General features: G+C 36.8%; 1 protein-coding gene across 1 annotated transcript in view; it reads left to right on the forward strand.

The window, feature by feature from the left end:
• Ptchd1 (patched domain containing 1) overlaps positions 1-19,834 on the forward strand; it is a 51,136-nt gene extending 31,302 nt beyond the window's left edge. Inside the window, exons 2-3 of the mRNA XM_051179354.1 lie at positions 5,157-5,817; positions 18,105-19,834. Of these exons, the coding sequence (XP_051035311.1) occupies positions 5,157-5,817; positions 18,105-19,759 (2,316 nt within the window). The 3' untranslated portion in view covers positions 19,760-19,834. The remainder of the gene's footprint in view (positions 1-5,156; positions 5,818-18,104) is intronic.
• Positions 19,835-23,929: the final 4,095 nt, after the last annotated feature.

A 23,929-nucleotide genomic window follows, 5' to 3' on the forward strand; every position in this document is an offset into this window, starting at 1 on the left:
TCAATACCAACCTCCACAGTCTGAGAATTCACCCCAGTGAAGTAAAGATCAAAACAGGCACAATAGGCTCTCCCAGACATGTACTGCCATTGAAGTATGGCTAAAAGCAACAGTTTGATATGCATGAATCCGGGCATGCATGTGCAAAGGGAAATGTGTGAATAGATAGTCACTTGTTTGGCTTCATCCAGAGCTTAAATTTGGTGTCCTCTGAAAAATGTAATGTTTCAAAGGCAGAATGATTATTTCTGTTCACTTATTAAGGGATGACTAACTTACTTTTGGCTGCTCTACAAATGAATCACAGTAACAGTCCCCAACTTTGGACTTCTGGCATTCTGATGTAATGCATGACTATTAAAAGAAGAGGAAAGAGAGTGGGTGAAAGTGAGCTCATGCAAAGACAGAACGTAACACACAGTGAGCTAGCGTAATTTATGAACTATGGAGACCAGATATATCCACCTCAAGGTGTTTTTATATGACATGGATGAGAATATCTTTCCAGATACTACTCGCTACCTATCATGGCAGAATATAGAATCTAAACAAGACTTGGAATTTGGAGAGAATCACTGCAGAAGCCATCTGATGTAGGGGGGAACAACCTATTCCTTGAAAGTATTTCTAAGCATATTTGATTTAATGTCACTTGTATGGTAATATCTGAGGGTGAGCCATGTAAGTAAGAAAAACAAACCAATGATTTCTTGTGTGTGTGTGTGTGTGTGTGTGTGTGTGTGTGTGTGTGTGTGTGTACTGAAAACATTGCATCAGATCTCATATCCCACAGGTATTTTTCTGCACTAATCAGCAGTTAGACGCAGATACTTCCTTTGTTACATATCCTTTCTGTATCCTCCTCTACAAGGTGTCCCTGCAGTCTTCTGAGGATGGTGTGAGTGTGCCAAGGAAAAACACAAAGACTCTGGCCTATGGTGACCAGCAGCCCATCCTGGCTTTGTCCCAGATTCTGGCAGAAGGGAATTAGAAAGGCCAGTTCTTCCCCAGAATGAGAAGTCACTCAGAGAAGAGAATGTTTTAGTATATTCATTTTCTTTGTACTGTTTTCTTTCTGTGCTCCATCTAGTTTCAGATCTGTCATTACCTTAAAAGGAGCTTCAGTGTGTTGGAAAGTGTGCCTCAAGCAGCTCTAATAAATCTCAATTGTTATTTATGATGTTAACTTTCTTTCACCTAGTATCTGATTGTATAGTTTACAGATGTCATTATCTTAGAATAACATGGCATTACAAATACAGTGGTGGGTTTTCAAGAGAATCTATAACAGGTCCTCTATGCACATGTTATGGCTGTTAGCTTGGTGTTCTTGTGAGACTCCTAACAGTGGGATTGGGTGTGTCCTTGACTCTTCTTCGTGCTCTTGGGCCTCTTTTCCTCCTACTAGGTTACCTTTTCCAGTGTCAGTATGAGGGCTTTGGCCTTTTCTTATTGTGTCTTCTTTTGTTATATTAGCCTGTCCACTCTTGGAACCCTGCTATTTTCTGAAGGAAAAAGTAAAGGCAGTGGAGGAGGTGGGGCTAGCCAGTAGAAGTAAATTATTACTACATTCATGTGGGTTGCTGCTATTTATATTGTAGATGAGCTGAAGAAGAGATTCCATCTTTCTGGTTTTTTCCTTCTACTCTTTTTAAATCTTGCAAATATACATTGTACCACAACTTAGAATGTTAAAATTCTATTTCCCTACATGGGGCTCCTTCAGAAAAGCAAATCAGAGCATTCTAAAAACCATGCATGCATGTAGATACCCATGTATTACATGCAAAATGTCTGACCATGATTATGTGATTGTCCAAAAATGAAATGTGTTTATTCTTGACATGTAGTCATTAGAATCAATGATGAGAGATGAGTTGTTTCGAAAGTCACAAAGAGGAGTCTCAACTTTCAGTTTCTATTCTATCTTCTTACCTCTTATTCCATAGCACAATCCCACAGATTTTCCCTGCCAGGTGGGTGGCCTCAGTCATCATGTCACTGCTTCATCATTCATTCTATGTCACCATACCACTCAGAAACGAGAGTGACACATGTGCTACCCACCACTCCACCAGAAATTCAAGGCAATTGCATCTCACAGCATCTCTATTGCTGAGTTAAGCAATCTTCCAGTCTCAAGCCAGTAATGTTCCCTCCCATTTTCCAAGAATCTCAGCAATTGTCTGATAATACAAGGGTTAATATGGTATCTCCTTCCTTCCTTATGTAATCCCAGAGGTCACAGCAGTAGATCTGCAAAGTTGGCAGAATAGTAAATAGTTTATACCTCCCCAACTATCAGGGCATGTTCATTTCAGGGAATGGATGGAAAAATATCCCCTGCTATAATTGTGTTCAGCCCTGTAGCTAAACACCATCTTATTTGGCAATCTTTTCCTTTGGACATATTTGGTAATCACTCTCAAGGAGATTTATTACACTCCTTATGGGAACAAACAAATACAGGGTATATGTGCTTTCAATATCACTGCTTTGGCCTACTCTGATTCTTTCCTGCAAAGTCTTTGACTCTTATCAAAATTATCTTTACATTTTTCTTTATTTTTTTTCATCTTCCAAAATAGCCTTTTACATTTGGAAACTTTCAGGGATTAGGAATAATTCTAACCAAGACTTTCTGGCCTGCGCTTTGACAAGAGTGGACAGAGATACTTTCTAGCTTAAAACCATCAAAAGATATTTTTTCTAGCCATTATTTCCAAAACACCAATACAAAAATTTAGCATATAGTTTAAACTATAACATTAACCTCTTAGGTGTAACTGGAAGACTGTATGTGTTTGCAAGAGACATGAAAATATTTTACCCAAACATAATACAACAAAGTATTTTCTGAACCTAAGGGTTGGTGCTCATGAAGAGATGTGGGGGAAGGGGACACTGGGAGTTAGGATGAACAACTCCATCTCTGGGCTAAAAAAGGACTTTAACAGCTGGTGCTTCTGAGACATTTTCAAAAAAGCATACTATCCCACTCACTCAGAAACATGCACAGCAAAACATCTTAACCAATAATCCATTTAGAACAAATTGAGAGAAGATATAGCAGGGTCATGTGGATACTCGTGGGAGAGTCCACTCTTTGTTAAGCACAGCCATAGATACACTTGCTTATTTAACACTTCAACATATGTCTATCACAGGCCTCAGTTGTTCAGACCAGCTACATTTATACATATAAGACATCATTACAATAACTGACTGTGGAGTTGAAACAGTTAAATTGGGGGCCTATGTATTGATAGTTGAAAAAAGATGATGCCATTTGAAAATACCAGTTAACCCTATCTGCAAGGTTTACATGAGCCTTTGTATTCTCATGATAAACTGAAATGCTGAGAGAAGGTAAAGTGTAATATCCTGGCACAGGGTAGTAATTCATTTAAATCCTATAATCCCTTCACAAATATACTACCTGTTTTTATTTTGTTTGTTTGTTTGTTTGTTTTTACTTCGGGTATTAGATTCTATAAACACCTACATGTTAATTTTATGAATAGGGTGAAAAAACTAAGCACAAACTCAGAAAACAGCTGCTGGTAGGAATCCTCATTGCATTTCTGGCACCTAGAGGTATATATGATGAAAGCCTAAGAACACGGGCTCTGTTCAGAATGTTAGGAATAACCCAGTTCTGCCTTTTATGCTGCACGTGATCTTGAGCAAGTGATTTAACTTCTCCGTGTCTCAGTTGCCTCACCTAGGAGATAAGGCTGGTGTTCATATCTTCTTTATGATCCTGTATAAGTTCTAAGTCAAGTAATCTGTGCTAATGCCTGGAACTGTCCTTGCCATGGAGTAGCAGATGTTATTTATCTTCTTGTGTACAATTTGATGGCAAGTGTAAAGTAACTTGACACAACCACAATCTGATGATAATCAAGGTGTGTAGAATAATTCTTGGAGTACTGGGGATAGAAACCAGGGTCTTGCACATAATAGACAAGTACTCTACCACTGAGCACACTCCACGCCTTAAAGTGTATAGAAGTAACATTGTGCTCCTTTAGTGTGATTTCAATTTGTTTTAGCTATACTGTTATCATGTAGTGCCTTTCCCATCTATTCAGGCAAGTAACAATGGAGAAGACAAGTGATAATGTCTTAGTTAGTATTACTGTTGCTGTGTTAAAACACCATGACTGTAAACACATTGGAGAGGAAAGGGTTTATTTGGTTTACACTTCCACATCACTGTTCATTATTGAAGGTAATTTGGGCAGGAAGTCAAACAGGACAGGAACCTGGAGGGAAGAGATGATGCAAAGGCTATGGAAGGGTGCTGCTTAGTGGATTGTTCCTTGTGCCTTGCTCAGCCTGCTTTCTTATAGAACCCAGGGCTGCCAGCCGAGGGATAGTACCACCTACAATGGGCTAGGCCCTCCCCTATCAATCACTAATTAAGAAAATGTCCTATAGGCTTGTCTTCCTAGAATCTGCTCTTATGCAGGCTTTTACTCAATTGAGGTTCCCTTCTCTCTGATAACCCTCACTTATGTCAAGTTGACAGAAAACTAACCAGCACAGCTTGTCAAGGTAAACTTTGTAACTTTTATAGTAGAGTAATTGGATAAACTTATTAAGCTGTCCTGTAAATTAGCAGAAAAAGACTAGCCTTCAGGATACCACTGCATTCAGAATTGCACCTTCGTTGACTTTATATTGTATTTCCAAGAAAAAAAAAAGAGACCTTTGTAAAATTTGCAAACATTATAGATAATTTTGGTCACAAATAAAGAAACCTAGAAGTAATATTGGTACTTGAATGTAATGACTTCTCAAATGTTAGCCCCATCAGAGTCCCCTAGAAGGTCAATTTAGGTTGTATTCCACAGAATCTGATTTCTTGGGTCTGGAATGGGACCTAAGGATTTGCATTTCGGACAAGCTGTTGGGTTGACACTGCTAGACTGGGAGCCACACACTGTGAAAACTACTTATCCAATGTATGTCTTACTTCTCTAATACATATTTGTGATCTACGGGCAAAACATTTTATTTAAACTCTCTGTCTTAAAGATGGAACTAATGACTTTATCTACTACCCAAAAAAGAAAATATTTTAATCGGTGGAGCTAATGTTTCTATTTGTTCATTAAAAATAAACTAATTGTTGTTTTTCTCTCCCACAGTTGCATACTGCTGTAACCAAGATCCAGGTTCCAAGGCCTGGCTTTAACTATACGTTTGCCCACATATGTGTCCTGAATAATGATAAGACTTGCATTGTGGATGACATAGTACACGTCCTGGAAGAGCTAAAGAATGCTCGGGCCACCAATCGGACCAATTTTGCTATCACATATCCGATCACTCACTTAAAGGATGGAAGGGCTGTCTATAATGGGCACCAACTTGGAGGTGTTACTGTACACAGCAAGGACCGGGTGAAATCTGCAGAGGCCATTCAGCTCACTTACTATCTGCAGTCAATCAACAGTCTCAATGACATGGTAGCTGAGAGGTGGGAGTCCAGCTTCTGTGACACAGTTAAACTATTCCAGAAATCTAACAGCAAAGTAAAAATATACCCGTACACATCCTCCTCATTGAGAGAAGATTTTCAGAAGACCAGCCGCGTATCAGAACGTTACCTGGTCACCAGCCTGATCTTGGTAGTCACCATGGCCATCCTTTGCTGCTCTATGCAGGACTGTGTCCGCAGCAAACCCTGGTTAGGCCTTCTTGGGTTAGTGACCATAAGCCTAGCCACTCTCACTGCAGCTGGAATCATCAATCTTACTGGTGGGAAATACAATTCCACCTTCCTGGGAGTCCCTTTCGTCATGCTAGGTAATTACTGGCTTTCATTTTTCTTTGTTTTTGTTGTTTATTTCCTGTTGATGGAAGTAACTGGTTTTCTCAAAGAGCCACTTAACAGTTTTTTCAGCTATAATGTTTTCACTTGGCTGAGAAAGCCTGGAAGGAGTTCTGTCAATTAGTAGTCATCACTAAGGAGCAAAGTAATGTACTACAAATGCTGGAAAGTCAAAGCTTAGGCTCTCGCCATGTTTCTATATTTAATAATTCTGTAGTATTTGGAACATATCAGTCTTGTCTGTATTCTAGTTTGTTGGGGTTTGTTTCCTCAAACCAGAACTAAGTAGGGGACACAGATGCAAGTAGTTTATTTTGGAGAAAAACTTTAGTAGCACTAGTATGGGAATTAAAGTGGTGAGCCAGGAAGGTAGACAACCCTGAGTATGTTAGGGTACTGCTGTTGGTAATGGTATATCAGTCCCCTTGAAGACCTTTTAAGGATTAGGTACATTAGTCTTTAGAAATGTCCTCCATAAAGGATGAGGAACCTGGGCTATTTAGACAGAAGCCCTGTATGGGATTAAAGCAGGACTGCTCTCCTGCTTAGGTAACCCCTCTGCAGCTGAAGAAATTTCCAAGGTGATTCTAATGAGAAGCCTTCTGAATTGAAGGGTAAACCAGTTCATCTGCCCCACTTCCTTTCTCCATCTATTAATGAAAAGAGTAGATGTGAGCATCACACAAAAAGATGTGATAAGTAAACAAGAACTTGGAAAGCATCCTGCGAAATATCAGTAGCATGGTATCTTTTTTTATTAATATGAACATTTTAGACTGGTGGTCATGAGGTTCTGCCAGAGTTTTTAACTAGGGAAGTCATCAGGAACTTTTAATAGAATTAATGCTTGAAACAAAGTCATACTGTTCATAGCATTAGCTGTTCTGCCTGACTGCTACTGAAGATATCTCTAATACATTCAGGGGTAAAGTTCCTGTGAGTCAAAGATTCAAGGTTAGCTTCCCTGCCCTCCTTTTCTGTGGCAGCTGCTGCTCATCAATTCCTCTAGCAAACTTAAAATGCCACTTGGGATCAGATACTTAAGACACAAGACAGTTGTGGTTTTCTATTCTTGATGACTGGGAATACACCACAATTTATTTCATTGGTAGGTCTATGCCATATTTTAGAGTAACAGTGAGAACAGAATTTTCTTAAGAAATTGCTGCTGAATTACAGTTAAATGATAAGCAGGGTCGATGGAGCTACATTGTGCCCTCAATGCTTTGTGACTTATGAGAATTGAGACATAGTCAATAAATGTATAGTTCTGTGGAAATCAAGGCACTGTGGAGGGGAAAAGCAGTCAGAAGATCTGGTAGATTAATTTAGTTGTCACTCTTGCTAATAACAGAGAAGGAAGCTACCTTATGACAGTCTGCATCTAATCTGATAAGAAGGTAGGGAGTGCAACCTCCCCATTTAAACTGACTCCAAGAATTCTCAAAGATGGGGAGGACTGAGTATTGGTAACTTCCTCAGGGACTTGAGTCAAGGTTTAAATTAAGATGTGTTGCTCATGATTAGTCACATGCTTGAGTGCTTGGATTCTTCTTTAACTTTTCATTTTAAAAATAGTGGATCTGTTGTTGCTTTTGCAAGACAAAGATAAACAAGAATAAGAAATTGGTTGAGAACTGAAGAGAGATACAAATGTTCTTAAGGTGACAAATAAGGATGTGAATTCTTGGGAAAGGACTGACAGTTTAGCTTTATGGGACTCCAACCTATTACCAATGATCACAAAGAACACTAAAATATCTAAGTTTCTTAGAATTAATTTTAAAGTAACAGTCAAACCTGGTTTTCCTAAGTACAAAGAACTAAAAATATTCAAAACCTTTTAAAACTGTGCAAAATAAAATTAATTAGAATCTTTAATATTTTCCCCAGATTTATCTTGTACTTTTGTGCATACAGCAATGCTACTTTAATAAATGTATTCCAAGAGATAATCTGAAACATGCCCATAATTTATATTTAAGAATATTAATTTGCTATGGTATATGAAGAAAAACATCAAAGCAACAGAAACGACCAACAAGGCCACAAAATGGACAACAATTTATAATTATTCAAGTTGTGGTAAATTTTGATATTGAATGCTCATATGATGGATAAAAACCATTCAAAACATATTGTAGAGAAAAAATCTTAATGTATGTATCAGGGTATAGCTTCAGTTGCTATTAAGATGACCAAGCAACAGTCTGAACGTAGGTAGAGGCTTGCAGAGGCTCTGCCCCATGAAGTCACTTGGAGGCCCAGGCTCCTTCCGCCTTGTTTCTTTGCATTCTGTCTTCTTATTGGTTCATCTATCTTACCACATCAGACTTTGACCTTTTGAGAATCTACCTTGTCTTTGTGTACCAGCCTTTCTTGCCATCAGTCTCCTGGCTTGTTCTCATGCAGAGGATAGGCCAATGTAGACTATACTCATCCTCAATTCTTTAGCTCAATCATGTGACTACATTTTACCGCAAGCAAGGCTGAGAAGTATAATCATAAAAATATAGACAGTAGTTAAAAATGTTGGTAGATTCTGCATATTGTATAGCAATAGTAGTCTTTGATTTTTTCTACAGGAAAACTTTTACAACATATTTAGTGGAAAAAAGCTAGGAACAAATCAGAACCAATTTTACACATCTGTGTGTGTCCATATGGGCAATGTTTTCCTTTCCTTAATACAAATACTAGTTATATTTGAGACTTTGGATTACAAATGATTGAAATTATCTATTTTGTGCTTTTATTGTTTTTTTCCAATTATTGGAAAATTAACATTTTCTTTGTAGACAGAAAACACCACTATATAAAAATAAATAGGAAAGAAAAAAAAAGCCGTGTGTCTTGGTGCCTTCAGGCACCTTTTCCTTATATGTCCTTGTGGGTGCCTTTGTTGGTAGATCTCTAGTGCTCACACCAAAGGTTGGCATTGTCCATTCTGCCTCTCAGATATGAAATGTCTCTTGGAGGGGGGCTAAGCGTGAAATCCAAGACATCTGGAGCAGCAGGACATGTCAAAATCCCAAGTGGTAATGAGGACTAATGTTTCTCATATTCTTTTGTAGAAAACTATAAGCAGCACTATGGGCTGTGTCCTTCTTGAAGTTTGTATATTGAAGTTCTCTCATTTCGAGACAGAGTCTTTGCGGGGATAGTCATGTTAAAAAGAAGTCATAAAGGTCCTACTGTAGTAATATGGGTGACTTTAGAAGAAGGGAAAATCTGAGGGCCAGTGAGATGGCTCAGTGGGTAAAATTGCTTGCTGCTAAGCCCGATGACCTGAGTATGGCTCCTGGGACCACATGGTGGGAGCAGAGAACTGACTACCACAAGTTGCCCTCTGCCCTTCACACAGGCACTGGGACACGAGCATGCCCACACACCTACACACAAACAAATAAATGTAATTTTTAAATGCTATCAAGTAAAAATGGATGAAATCTGGACACAGACATTCCCCAAAGGGAAGCAGACATGAAGACCCATGGAGGGGACTGTGGCTAATAGCCTACAACAGATGCTGCTTAATAGGCCTCAGATTCAGCACAGCAAACACTTTGACCCTAGCATTGTAGCATCCATAACTTTATCTTGTATTTTTAATGACAGTTTAGGTATTTATTCTAAGTAAATATAATATATATTACACACACACAATTACTCACACACAAACACACACACACACACACATATGTACTTATATGTATAAACACCAGAAATATGTCAGACGATGTTGGTCAGTCAGGAATGTGAGCAATGTTAGGACAGAAGGATGCCCTTACAGAAGAGTGTCTTTTAAAAAGTGGTTCCAGAAATGGTTAAGTAGTTCCACAGATCCCCAGAGACTAAGTATCAGTGAACTTTACCTCAGAATTTAATTGACAAAACAAAACAAAACAGGCACCACAAAGGTAAATAAACAATCATTTGCAGTAAAAGAGAAAATGCAAGACAGGTGCCTAATCCTCCCTTGTTTGTTTGGGATTTGTGCAGAATGTTCCCTGAATTAATTTGATGGCTTTTTTCCTGCAATCAGAATGCAACATTTCTGCACATGCCCAGCCCGTGTGGTTTTCAAATTACTTAGTCATAGCATGAAAGGAAACTAGACATTTTAGTGGTTAAGGCCTATTTGCAATAAGGACTATGCACAATATAATGGGTTTTTACTATGCTCATAAAGCTAACAATGCCTTGATTTTGGATGCTTGCCCTTCTGAATTTCTCAGATAAACTCTTCATCCTTAAAGTATGATTGTAAAATGAAATATAAGCAAGAGCAGTCTTGTGAATATATTCAAGAATAATGTTTAGTTCTGTTTATTGATGACTAGCCCTAAGTTAACAGTAAACGATTCAGAAGGCCAAGAAGAAATGCAGTGCTAAGAGCTTTGTACTACATGTAAATTAGCTGTCTAATAATTTCTTGTCTATAAAAATATTTATTTATACTTAACCAAAACAGGTTATAAAAAATTCTCCTTGATTTAGTTTGGCATGTAAAAACTATATCAAATCAATATATGTGTCTTCATAAAAATCTCTAATGTGTCATCAAATATTATGAATTTCACATTCAGCTTTCTCAACATTCTTAATGTGACTGTAGTCATGTAAGGCTAGATCCAACCAAATGCCAAAGTGGCAGTTGATTTACAATGGAAAATTTTAAGACCACATATGTTAAGCAGTAATAACTTGACATGATTCCACAAGAGAAAGGAATTTGAATAAACCCTGAGAGTTCATCATAATGGGATATGATTGTGTATTTCTAGCAAAGATGATACATGATATCTCTGGCAAAAATATATATCTTACACAGATGAATCTGCTTGGCAATGATTTAAGCATAAATACCTCATGATTTAGAATGTTTTTCATCAGTGTCTAATTCTGCCATAACCTCTATCCAGAAGAGTCACAGTAGTTTATCTAGAGCTGAAATTCTTAAAGGTCCACAGTATCATAAAAGTTTATTGTTGTTTTTAGTTGCTAGAATTTAGAGAACCTAGTTGGTTATATTAATGTCAGGTAGTGAGGCATTAATATATGTAAGCATCATTTTAATCTATTATGAAACGTCCTCTAAAGAATGAAGATTTACTACATGGTTGTCCAATTGAGTATAATTTAAGAAATTGTCATTGGTTTTGCAAGTGCAAATTCTCCTTACAGATGTGGTATTTATTTTTGCAGATTCACTTAAATCATACCCAAGTCAGGAAAGGAATATAATTTTGGAGAATATGGAAGGAGCAGTGGAAGATTTTATTACTTATCCAAATGAGAAGTTTGTTTCTCATAAAAGAGATAATTGAAGTCATTGTGGAAGATAGTTTGAATGTCAGTTTCTATATGGCATTTTAACTTGTAAGGGTCACTTTGCCTTTGTTAAATAAAATTCAAGAGCCCTCGAGATTGGATGAGATGAAAAATACTCTTCAATTTTGAAGAGGTCAAATGTCAAGTCCATGCTGCTTACTTCTGAATTATCTAACCAGTGGAACACAAAGCACTTACATAACTTACCTAACCAGACTTCACAGTTTTAAGGGATGTGAATGGGAAACAGAATGTATATTAGGTGCTAGGAAGTGAATAATAACAGAAAAGCTGTCTTCTTACAGTGGTGCATTCTAATATTATCTGAATTTTAAGCAGAACCAAAAATTAACTTTACTTCTTTAAGGGTTTGTCCTCACTGATACCACTTGAAGTGTGATAACAATGTATTTGGCTCATAAAAAGTGTTACACTAAGAAGAACAGTTACAACTTAAAGATTCATTCCTTTATTCTTACTCTCAGTTTAAACAAACTTGAAGTGGTTTTATTCTAATAGATTTCTAAATCATTAGAAACACGATGGAAAAAAATCTTTCAGATACTAAGAAAGGTGTATGTGAAGTTACCAATATCCAGCCATTTTTTTAACCTAGAAAATTGATACCAATACACAATGATATCTGAATGATAAAAATCGTAATTTCATATTGCTCAGCATAACATATTGCAGTAGAAATATGCCATTTTCAGCAATATGACAATCTACATGATCTAGAAATATAGAGTATTATGGAAATACTTAGTTTAGATATAAAATAGTTAATACTTATACTAGTTCCTAAAAAACTGCTTATTAAGATTTTTGTTCCTTATATTTATTTTGTTCATCTTATTTTAAATAAGAGAGTGATTCTAGGCTTGAATAAATGAAATAGCTAAGCTCTCTTGATGTTCTAGCAGAGGACAGAAATTCAGCTCTCAGCACACAAATTGGGTAGCTACAACCACTGATGCTTTCTTCTGACATTTTCACACACACACAAACAAAGATGACAATGAAACATTTTAAATTAAGAGAGTAATTCCATACAACATTTTCAAGGTTCATTTTTTACCTTTTAAATAATGCTCTACATCTGTATAATTTATAGAGACATGAAATCTAATTTTGTGATTAGTTCTTATAAGTTGTATCTTGTGATTAGTTCTTATCAGTTGTATCATTGGAAAGGTGCAAGAAGTAGCTTAAGGTGGAAGTAGAACAAATTTATTGATATACTTTTGCCATAAACTAAAATGTGATCGTGACTAGGAGCACAGATTAGAGAAGGCTGAACTCACTTGAGTAAGGAAGCTGTGCTTTTGATACAAATCTCCTAAGTAACCTTTATGTATTCTTCAGACTTCATCTTATCCCAGGAATGGGAGAGCAGCCAACACTGAGCTTGGAAAAGCAGACCATAAGGAAAAACACCTAGTATCTGTTTGGAGTAGAATATCAGAAAATTGAAAAATGACAGGTTGAGTCACAGTCATTGTGAAAGAACTCTTGCTGTTAACTTAAACTTTACTACATTATTAACTAACAACAAAATGTAGTTAGTTTTCTAGCATGCTCTCTTCATTGATCAATATAGCAGCACTAACATTTTTCTCTCTCTTTGGTAAATAAATTCCTCATCAGCCTACTCTTACCTTATATGGATATGAAGGTGTAATTTATGTGCATAACATAAATAGCAATAGCTCTAGCAGATATCATTGTAGTATGAAATTACTTTATATATTAGAATTAATTAACATGAATGTTATTTAACATTATTTATTTTTGAATATTTAAACACAGTATATTGCTTTGCATATATATGAACATTTCATATACAAACATATAAAATATGCTTGAATACCTGTGTTTATATATTACATATGTCTTCATGTGAAAAATTATTACACATGGCCATAATACATATTATGGACCTTATTTATATATACTGGTTTCAAATAATGTACTTACATATAATATCTAAATACACTAGTATATTTACATATAATATCTAAATACTCTTTTTAAATAAAGATCTATTAGCAAAAGAATTTATTGACATTCATATGTAGTATCTAGCAAAGAAAAACCATTTTTCAAATTAAAACCCTAAGTTGTGATTAGAATAATCAGTAAGTGTCAATTCTATAGTAGAAAGACTAAGATGCATATACCCCTCCCTGATATAAGCATCTGTCTTTACTTAAGTAGAGTACACTTTTACTCTTACTCTTACTCTTAACTGTGAGACAAAACAGGCTGAAATAAGCCAAACAATTCATATTGTAAAGTAAATGTTTATAACTGACAAAGTTTAAATGTAACCCCATTAGTGAACTTCTCCCTGAAAATAGGTGTTACTCAATCCAGAAATATATATGCTTGAAATTTTTTGATACAACAAAAATAATGAATTTATGTAGATACTATTGAAGAAAAGCACTTTATAAACACGACCTACTTAGTGAAATTCATCTAAGAGTTAAAATATGTATACAGTTTCCTCATAAATTGGAATCTATGGATTTTTTTTTAAATGTGAATGTGCTTGTTCTGTTTTCATAAATTAAATTTGGCACTATATGAGAACATTATAAGTGACTTCATTTTCTCCTGATATTATGTTTTCATATTAGAACTTAAAGATGATCTTTCCCATAAGCCACCTCAGGTAAATCATCTCAGTGATTATTCAAGGAATCCAAACTGAAGAAATGCTGCTAGTAGGGAAGGGACAAAACATGAGGAGTATCCAAAGGCACCAGTCTGCACCTCTGCTGTGTCTATGAGTACTGGGGAAAGTAGGGAAATCTGATATTGGGGGGGGAACTAAACTTACTAAATCCAGCAGTAGAAATAAATCAGTCCTTATGGTTGCTTTTTGACAAAGCAAGCAAGCAAAACCAAACCTCCCAGAAGGTCTCTCATAGAAAACCATTAAATAAATTGAAAACAAGATTCAATTTATGAACAAGTTTCTACAAGCATATCTACTGAGTAGAGTTAACTCTCAACTATTTGCTAGTGAATTCCTTCCTTGGTAGATTATAAACAACCTGAAGGCTTTGGCTGTATCCCAGAAAAGAGCTTGGGTGAAAGTGCGATTTAATCTGTGAGTATGCCTGAAAGTCATCCCAAGTGACTGGAGGATTAGCTAGCTGAGTTTCTTTTACCATTAGTGTTATTTATCATCTGTGCTGCTGTTTCTTTTCATTAGTTCCACCCTCTCTCTCTCTCTCTCTCTCTCTCTCTCTCTCTCTCTCTCACACACACACACACACACACACACACACACACACACACACACACACATCTTTTTTTCCAGTCACTAGAGGTGACTTTCAGGCATACTCACAAATTAAATCCCACATTCACACAAGCTCTTTTCTTGGCTCTCTCCAAAGCCTTCAAGGTTGTTTATAATCTCTAAGGCAGCTATAGCAAGCATGTGCAAGTCTGAAGATGACTTGTGTCACTCAATTCTCTATTTCTACCACATGAGTTCTGGAGACTGAACTCTTGTCATCAGGCTTGCTGATGGACACCTTTACTAACTAGCCACCTTGCCAGCCCCAAACACTGCTCCAAATTAAACTCAAAACAAACAACACCACCTTTTACTCTTAAAATATCCTTTTTTTAAAAGAAGAAAATAGTACTCAAACCTCAGAAAAATGTCTATAGGCAGTACATTAGACTACACCCTGTAAGATTTGACCTCCAAGGTTCCTAAGAAAGCTAAAGAAGGGACTCACCCTCTGTGAGAGGAAAATGGAGTGGAAGGGATCTTATGAAAAGCTTTCCCCCACCCCTCCTCATTGCACTACCTCTAACTTGCTCAATATACTGCTAGAGAAGCAGTAAAAGATAAACCCAGAGCTGACGGGCAGTGGAAGGAAAAGATGTTACTGTGCGGTGAAATGCTCCTAATTACTCTTCCGACAGCCCCATTTTCTATCCCAATTTCCCCAATCTAAGGGAAACTGTTTTCATATACCATTGTTGCAAAACACTTTGTAATTAAAATTATACCTTTAGCTGTCAAAACTAAAGGAAATTCAACTATAAATTCTGGACATAGAAGGGATTTGGAGGGGGTGTTTTATGGGCTCTTCCAGTGTGTTTCTCCTTGAGTACAGGTCAGGAAACAGGGTTCCCACAATTTATCTTCCCTTTAAGATAATAGACCAACCTCTTAAGCATAAACATGAAGCTGTAACCTGAGTCTAGTGCCAGCCAGGCACTCCAGGCTGCTAACAAATCCCTAAGAGGTGCCTGTAACTCTCTTGGCACTCATTTCTCCCTTGACTGACTGAGATGTAGAAAAGAGTTATGACATCAGCAACTATTCCATAAATTGAAGAACTCTTTTGTGATATTTTACAATTACAAATTGGAGTTGAGAGTCCAGGAATCTGATTGATAGTTGTAGATGAAGAAACAAGGTTCTAGCCTAACAGGAGAAGTGACAGAAAGGCCATTGATAACTAGCAACAAATGAGTGATCTAATAGAATAGATTATTTCTCAGTGCCTCCTCTAACCTCTATGAGGACCTTCATATACACTAGGAGGGGAGGGGAGATGAAAAAAAAAAAGGAAAAAAAAGGGTTTCCAAGAGCCCTTGAGAATAAAATAAGATCATCTTTGAAAGTGTCACTTGAGCCAAAATCATATGCAAAAAGACTCAGAACTCAATGCAAATGATCAAACTATACACAAAGGGTATTTAAATGATACCAAAGGATCTCATGTATTTTCAACTTCTCTTGAGTGTGATTATTTTTTTCATCCTGGAACCTTACTTATCACCCTTTTTCTCTATTAATTCAAGTGCTTTTCTCATTCAGTTCCTATAATTATTCAACAGTACACTAAGAAACGGATTCCTATTGTATTGTCCAACAAGTATTGGGGCCAGATAATACCATTAAAAAACACCACACTAATTTTATTTTTAGATTTGAATTTAATTTCATATTCAGTTTTATATTTAAATTTCACTAAAATTCTATTATAGGAATAACTAATTTTGCTACATGATTTTTATTTTCCTGACATATTTAAATACTCAGTACTAAAGTCTTATTTGTTTGCCACAAGTAAATACTCTAGGAAAATATTTGAGGTGTGCTTACCTTCCAAAGTTTACTTGTTCTTCATGGTCCCAGATAAAACGGTCAATATTATTTCCCAAGGGCACTTACATTTCCTAGGTATTAGTCTTCTTATTACCCATGGACAAAGATTAGTTTTCTTTAAATCAAAGGTTGGTTAGTCCATCCAGAGAAAACTGGAAACAGATTTAATAACTAGTTTTCTCTCTTGAGACTAGACATTGTTAACTGCCTAAAACATAATTAAAAAGCAAAATTCCAGTCAACAATACACTTTCATTTCATATATGGGGAATTTAGGTGCGCCAATTTAATAGGGACCACGGTACTAGTAATCAAATCGAAAGTCTTGGCCTGACCTCTAAAAGCAGCTGTAAATGATGTCTAATAAATTAAGATGAATGCCAAATCCTTTGGAGGAAACAGGCCTGTATCATTACTATGTAATCTGTGCTCAGTTTTGAGGTCAGGACTTTATAATAAGGATATAAATACCAGCCTGGGTGCAAGGTGAGACATATTCTCAGTTATTTTGCATACAAGATAACGGTGACTCATTTCACTACATTATACATGGCTGTATATTTTAAATTCCCCCCCCTTTTTTTCAGAACAAGTCTATCACACCAGAGTAAAGTATTATCCTCAATAATTGAACTGAATTTGCCAAGGTGTAGAAATAAGCATTTAGGTCTTCTATCCAGTGCCAAGACAGAGATTATAAGAAGCCACGATGGGTCATTTTGGCAAGGTGTTTTAATGTGGCTTGTAAGTTCAGGGAAGTACAAAAAGTTACTATGTCGTTCCAAACAGGAGAGGTGAAGAAGGGATGCTCAAACTTCCAAGAAACAGAATGCAATTACAACATGGGCAGTCACTGTACCTATGCCACCCCAATGCTGCTGGAATCCCTAAACAGGGAGCCAAGATTTCTAAGTAGATAAGGAAGTTGTTAACAGAATGCCACTGCCAACTGGTATCATGAAGTTGACAGAGTCACTATAAACTTGATATGTTATCTGTGAACAACAAGAATTGGTGAAAAATATCCCTAAAGACAAATAGAAGCTGTAAACATTGAATCTGATTATCACTTTCAGCAATCGCAGTGAGGATTCACATGAATCTTGTTTTGTTTTGTCTTTTTCTTCTTTCTTTATTCTTCACTCAAACTTGTTCCTACTTATTTTGCTTTCATCTGTTTCTCAGATTTATTGATTCATGCACTGATATTTAGTAAAGGAATAAAGGGCTGTATATTAGTTTCCTGTCAATACTCAAACTAATTATAGTGTCTTCTTATCACTAAAGTCATCTGCCTAGACAAATTTAAAAGAAGGTATTGATCACTGATTGGGAATACTCTACCCATTGTTTTCCTCTTGAACATATGGGAATATAAAGCAAAATGATCAGTATCTGCAATATTTTCTCGAGCGTTCCACTAGCCAAAGTGTAAGGACAACCATAAGCTATTGATGTATGTAACTCTTAAGACATATAAGCCCAAGTCTAATCAGATTTTTTTGCTGGCAAATGTTCATCCAGCATTCTTAGGCTAGTGGAAACCATGAAGACCTCTGCTCTTCTAGCTATTCTAGAAGAGATTATCAGTGAACACTTACATGATTCTCTAAAACACAGGTCTCCTTCCCACAGGAAAAGTCCCTGGCATTTCAAACCTGTTACCACTAAAGCTGGTTATATTTACTATGATCCATTAATCCCTCATGATCAAATTGATACACCTCTTTACAAAGATTTGTTCCTTAAAACTTTTGCTCTGCTCTTTTTCTGCCTCTTCAGGTCATGGATTATATGGGACTTTTGAAATGTTATCCTCGTGGAGGAAAACTAGAGAGGACCAACACGTAAAAGAGCGAACTGCAGAAGTCTATGCAGACTCCATGCTCTCCTTCTCTCTCACCACTGCCATGTACTTGGTCACCTTTGGCATAGGGGCCAGCCCTTTCACGAACATCGAGGCAGCCAGGATTTTCTGCTGCAATTCCTGTATTGCAATCCTCTTCAACTACCTCTATGTACTCTCATTTTATGGTTCCAGCCTTGTGTTCACTGGCTACATAGAAAACAATTACCAGCATAGTATATTCTGTAGAAAAGTTCCAAAGCCTGAGGTATTGCAGGAGAAGCCAGCATGGTATAGGTTTCTTCTGACAGCTAGATTCAGTGAGGATACAGCTGAAGGTGAGGAAGCAAACACTTATGAGAGTCACCTATTGGTATGTTTCCTCAAGCGCTATTACTGTGACTGGATAACCAACACCTATGTCAAGCCTTTTGTAGTCCTCTTTTATCTTATTTATATTTCCTTTGCCTTAATGGGCTATCTGCAGGTCAGTGAAGGGTCAGACCTTAGTAACATCGTAGCAACTGCAACACAAACCATTGAGTACACTACTGCCCAGCAAAAGTACTTTAGCAACTACAGTCCTGTTATTGGGTTTTACATATATGAGTCCATAGAATATTGGAACTCTAGTGTCCAAGAAGATGTTCTAGAGTATACTAAGGGGTTTGTACGGATATCCTGGTTCGAAAGCTACTTAAATTATCTTCGGAAACTCAATATATCCACTGACTTGCCTAAGAAAAATTTCACAGACATGTTGAGGTATTCCTTCCTTAAAGCTCCTCAGTTTTCACATTTTCAAGAGGACATCATCTTCTCTAAAAAGTACAATGATGAGGTTGATGTAGTAGCCTCTAGAATGTATTTGGTGGCCAAGACCATGGAAACAAACAGAGAAGAACTCTATGATCTCTTGGAGACTCTGAGGCGGCTTTCAGTCACCTCCAAGGTGAAGTTCATTGTCTTTAATCCATCTTTTGTGTATATGGATCGATATGCCTCCTCTCTGGGAGCCCCCCTGCACAACTCCTGCATCAGTGCTTTGTTTCTGCTCTTCTTCTCGGCATTCCTGGTGGCAGATTCGATGATTAATGTCTGGATCACTCTAACAGTTGTGTCAGTGGAGTTTGGAGTGATAGGCTTCATGACTTTATGGAAAGTAGAACTGGACTGCATCTCTGTGCTATGCTTAATCTATGGAATTAATTACACAATTGACAATTGTGCTCCACTGTTATCCACATTTGTCCTGGGAAAGGAATTTACAAGAACTAAATGGGTAAAAAATGCCCTGGAAGTGCATGGGGTAGCTATTTTACAGAGCTACCTCTGTTATATTGTTGGTCTATTTCCTCTTGCAGCTGTGCCTTCAAATCTGACCTGTACACTGTTCAGGTGCTTGTTTTTAATAGCATTTGTCACCTTCTTTCACTGCTTTGCCATTTTACCTGTGATACTGACTTTCCTGCCACCTTCTAAGAAAAAAAGGAAAGAGAAGAAAAATCCTGAAAACCGGGAGGAAATTGAGTGTGTCGAAATGGTGGATATTGACAGTACCCGAGTTGTTGACCAGATTACCACAGTGTGATAATATCTGCTTCATATATATTTTCACCCTAGGTCTTACCAAGAACAGCAAGCTTGTGTTGATGAAACATATTCAAAGTTGCTCTGTTTTCAAAAAGATAAGAAACAGGAACTGAAAAAAAAGTATAAAAGTAAAAGATGAGTATAACAGGAATGGCATCTTTAAACTCATTAAGGGTTGCTGTGAAAAAGAATTTACTTACACACACACACACACACACAGACTCAGTATTTTAAATAAGATTAAACAAAGGAAAGCTTAGTAATAAGCAGGATCCCATTTTACCCACACTGAACAAGTTACTGGTATTATAATGAAATGCAACGGATTGCAAGGTCAGTGGCCATGACAAAAATATCTTTAAGCATTGTTCAAAAGAACAAGGCTACCTATATTTCTGCAGAGCTTTAACTCTATTTAGGTTCTGTGGCTTGAGGTCTTCATTGTCTCATCTAGCACCTCAACACTCAAGGAGATTCTGTAAAAGGTCTCATTGGCAAAAGGAAGCCAGGACCGCTGAAGCAGATATAGTAGACGGAACATCATCCACAAATTAAAATTAGTCACCCTAAATTCACTTAAGTGAGCCAAGGTTTTTTCATGTATGAACTTGTCATATTACTCCACTGATAGATACACTTTTAACACCTGTATGGTTTAGTTAATGCACCCAGGAGTCAACAACAGCCCCAGCATTACAGAATTGGGGCAATTCTGTTTTAGAGTATCTTGTAACTTGTCATCAGATGGGTCTATTTTATAAGTTACAGCTCCTGTAAGGAACATCTAAGGGTGCAAAGCCACAGAATCTAGCCCAAATGGCTGGTATCTTGGAGGAAAAGCAGGTGTCTTTTTGAACCTACAGAACATCTCAATATTAACAAAAAAGAAGAGCCAGCTGGTACAGATGTTTGTGGTTTGGCCCTATGTGCATTTTTTTTTGCATGGATACCAAGAAACACCATCTCCCCATGTATCTGAGGAAAAGAAAATAAACACTAAAATCATTATTGCTCAAAAAGTGCTAGAATGAATTCTACCTGACTTAGTAGAGACGAATAAGGTATTTGTTAAGTCTAAGTCCTGGCAATGAACCATTTTATAAAATTTCTGGGAGTTAAAGGGCTCAAAGGAAAGTAGCTTGGATAACAGTAATCACCACGACAAACCTATCCACAACAGCAGCCAAACTTCCCTGCTAAACTAGCTGTACCTCACCTTCCTGATCCCCTAAAATGCCTTTTTGCTGTCTCTCTACTTCATCATAAGACCCTCTGTACATTAACATGTCCAGATATGTATACAGTCCAACAGTTGTATCTACAAGGACAATGATTCATAGATCCAAACAAAGACAGTGTGATCTGAAGGGGTATGTATGCTACCCTCAGAACCCTGTATTTATTTAAATCCATAAAATAAAGTCAAACCCTGGGTTACATTTAAGGCAAGCAGCTACAATGCCTTTTTTTTTAAGAGATGTACCATCCATGCCATCTATAATGGTAAGCGTTTCCAAAAGGAATGTTACCTTTGATGACCTTAGCAGATATATTGTACCACTTCCCCAACCTCCACAGAGGGGGAAGCAGGCCTCGAAGAATGAAGTAACTTACCCAGGCTGCACTACTAGTGGAGTTCCATCATTTCAGCATGGCTAAGACAGGGGAGGGCAATTGCAGATTTTCTCATAAGGCAGCTACTACCCCTTCCAAATATATATGTAAGGTAGGAATATAAGACTTCATTGGTCTTTGTTATGGAACAAAGATATTTTTAATGTCTAGAATGAACACTCTTTGAATTTAGGTTGGCTACTATCCTTCTAAACAGCAAAGAAAAGCCCAAATGGTTGTGATGTAACTACACCAAGTGAAACTCTATGCTTTTGCTCTCATGTACTTTTGTCTATTTGTAACAAATATGCTGAGAATGGTTGCTTGTACATTACACACATGCTCAGTCTCCCCTACAAACACACTAATCAGTCTTATCAATGTGTTGTTCACTGAACAAGAAGATGGGGAGCTTACATTTAAAGATAAGTATATTCTTCACAAGAGGACAAGTTTGCATATGAGATGTTCTCTCAGTCAATTTTCTCTCTTATGGGCCTGCTACTAGGCTATTATTTATAAAATGCAACCGAAGAAGGGATTGGTTTTATTGTTAAAGTATATGCTGCTAAACCATTTTCTGAACAGTGTGTTCAAAATCTGCCATTGATTTAGTGTCAACCATATGAAACACCTCAGCTTAGTGAATTCACAAAACTGACAAAACACGTGCACCAATTAAATGGATTTTGTTGAGAATTTAATCATCAATTTGATCAAACAGAATGACTTACTGTGGCACTTTGTTTTATGACAGATAGTAGTTTTCCAGCTTGAGTCTCTATGTATGTTGAGATGTTGTATTTTTAAATGAAGGGCATTTTCAAACTTGTCAGCTTCTCTTTTCAGCACTTGAAATCAAGGTTTATGAAATTCTGACTGTGAAATGAACTTTTCCATTGGAGTACTGCATGCCAAGATTTATTTATTATTAGGCAATGATTATGTATTTGTTGATATTTATTATTGATTATGCTCTGACAACATTGGTCTAACCCCACCATGGAGAAGACACTTTAGAAATATCTCAAAATTTTTACATCTTCATAACATTTTGCTTTTTAAATTGTTAAAAGTGAAGGAATTATCTCAGCCAAAAATTATTTTTTTCTTTTTAATTAATTCCAACCAAGACATTAATGTCCACTTTACCAAAGAAACTTATTTGGCTGGTTTTAAGTTGGTGTTTGGTGTCCATTTACCAAAGAAAATGTTCCATTCATCAGAAGTATTTCTCCTGGTCAACTAAAATACTGTGATGTTTGGGAATTCAGAAGGAAAATACAAAAAAATCAAAGTAAGAGGAATGATATTCTCTCATTCAGTGGAGTTTAGCAGAAGATGAGAATTTATAAGGAAAAAATGTTGAAACTGAACATTATTATTCAGAAATACAATAATGTTCCAACAAGTACAGTGAGGGATACACAGGCTGACAGTACAGTTTGTTCCAGAGAAAATGTTAAACAAACCTTCATGAAAATTCTTGTCCATTGTTTCTGCTAATAACTCTTTTCTGTTTGTTTGTTTTGGGTTGGGTTGGTTTGGGTTGTTTCATTAATGGGTTGGATGGGTTTTATTTTCATTGGGAAAGGGATTGTCTTCATTTTGCTTTTGTTTAGTTTGTGGTTTTTGTTCATGTGGCTTCTGCTTCTACTACCACTTTGACCATTTTCAGTTAGAAGTGAGATAATTAGAGGCGTCCTCCATGGCCACAGCTATTCATGCAACCAACTGCTTTAAAAAGACCCCTAAGAAACTGTTTATTTTGAATAACCACTGCCCAATTGTCTGTGGCATTCTAAGACTATGACACTACCTTCCTTCAGACCCAGCAACAGACCTTGGCTGTGTCCCTCATGAGAACAGGTCAAATGGAGAGTCACCTTTTGGCTGTAGTATGGTATGAGGCAAAGCCTCTTGAACACAAATGGTACCCTATTCATAATGGCTTTATTCCTTTGGATCCTATTAAAGTATCCCTGCAGCTTGCAGCAGTGTTTGACCTCTGTGAATCTCTGTCTCTTCATCTGTACAATGGGGATAACAACAGTAAATATCTTTAAATTCAGCAAATTTTGAGTGCCTAATGTTACCCATACATTGCTCTAAAGATTGACCTCACACAGGTAAACAAATCAGAAAAAGTATGATCTTGCCTTGGAAAGCTTAAGTTTGAGTGATGTTGCAAGTTGGCTGTAAAGATTGAGATGGTGTTTGGGAAACACTTGGGGCAAAAAGAAAAAAAAACCCTCAAGTCATTACATTTGACTCACCAACTCCACACAGCAGTAGCACTATGGCTCAGGATATAAACCTCCAAAGTTTATTTTTGCTATGCAATGGGTTACCACAGAAGGATATTAATTATTAATTTTGAGGTCACATTAAAACTAAGCTGGATTGCCATGTGGTAGGTCACATAAAGAAGTTACAAAGCTGGATATTAGGGTAGGACTACAAACCTTAAAATGGGATAAAGATAACTGGGATATAGATAATAGATATGGCTGGCTTGTCTGATGACATTTGAACATTGCTTTGGGTCTATTTG

This window comes from Phodopus roborovskii, unplaced genomic scaffold (assembly GCF_943737965.1).
Source record: "Phodopus roborovskii unplaced genomic scaffold, PHOROB, whole genome shotgun sequence".
In the NCBI taxonomy this organism is placed as follows: domain Eukaryota; kingdom Metazoa; phylum Chordata; class Mammalia; order Rodentia; family Cricetidae; genus Phodopus; species Phodopus roborovskii.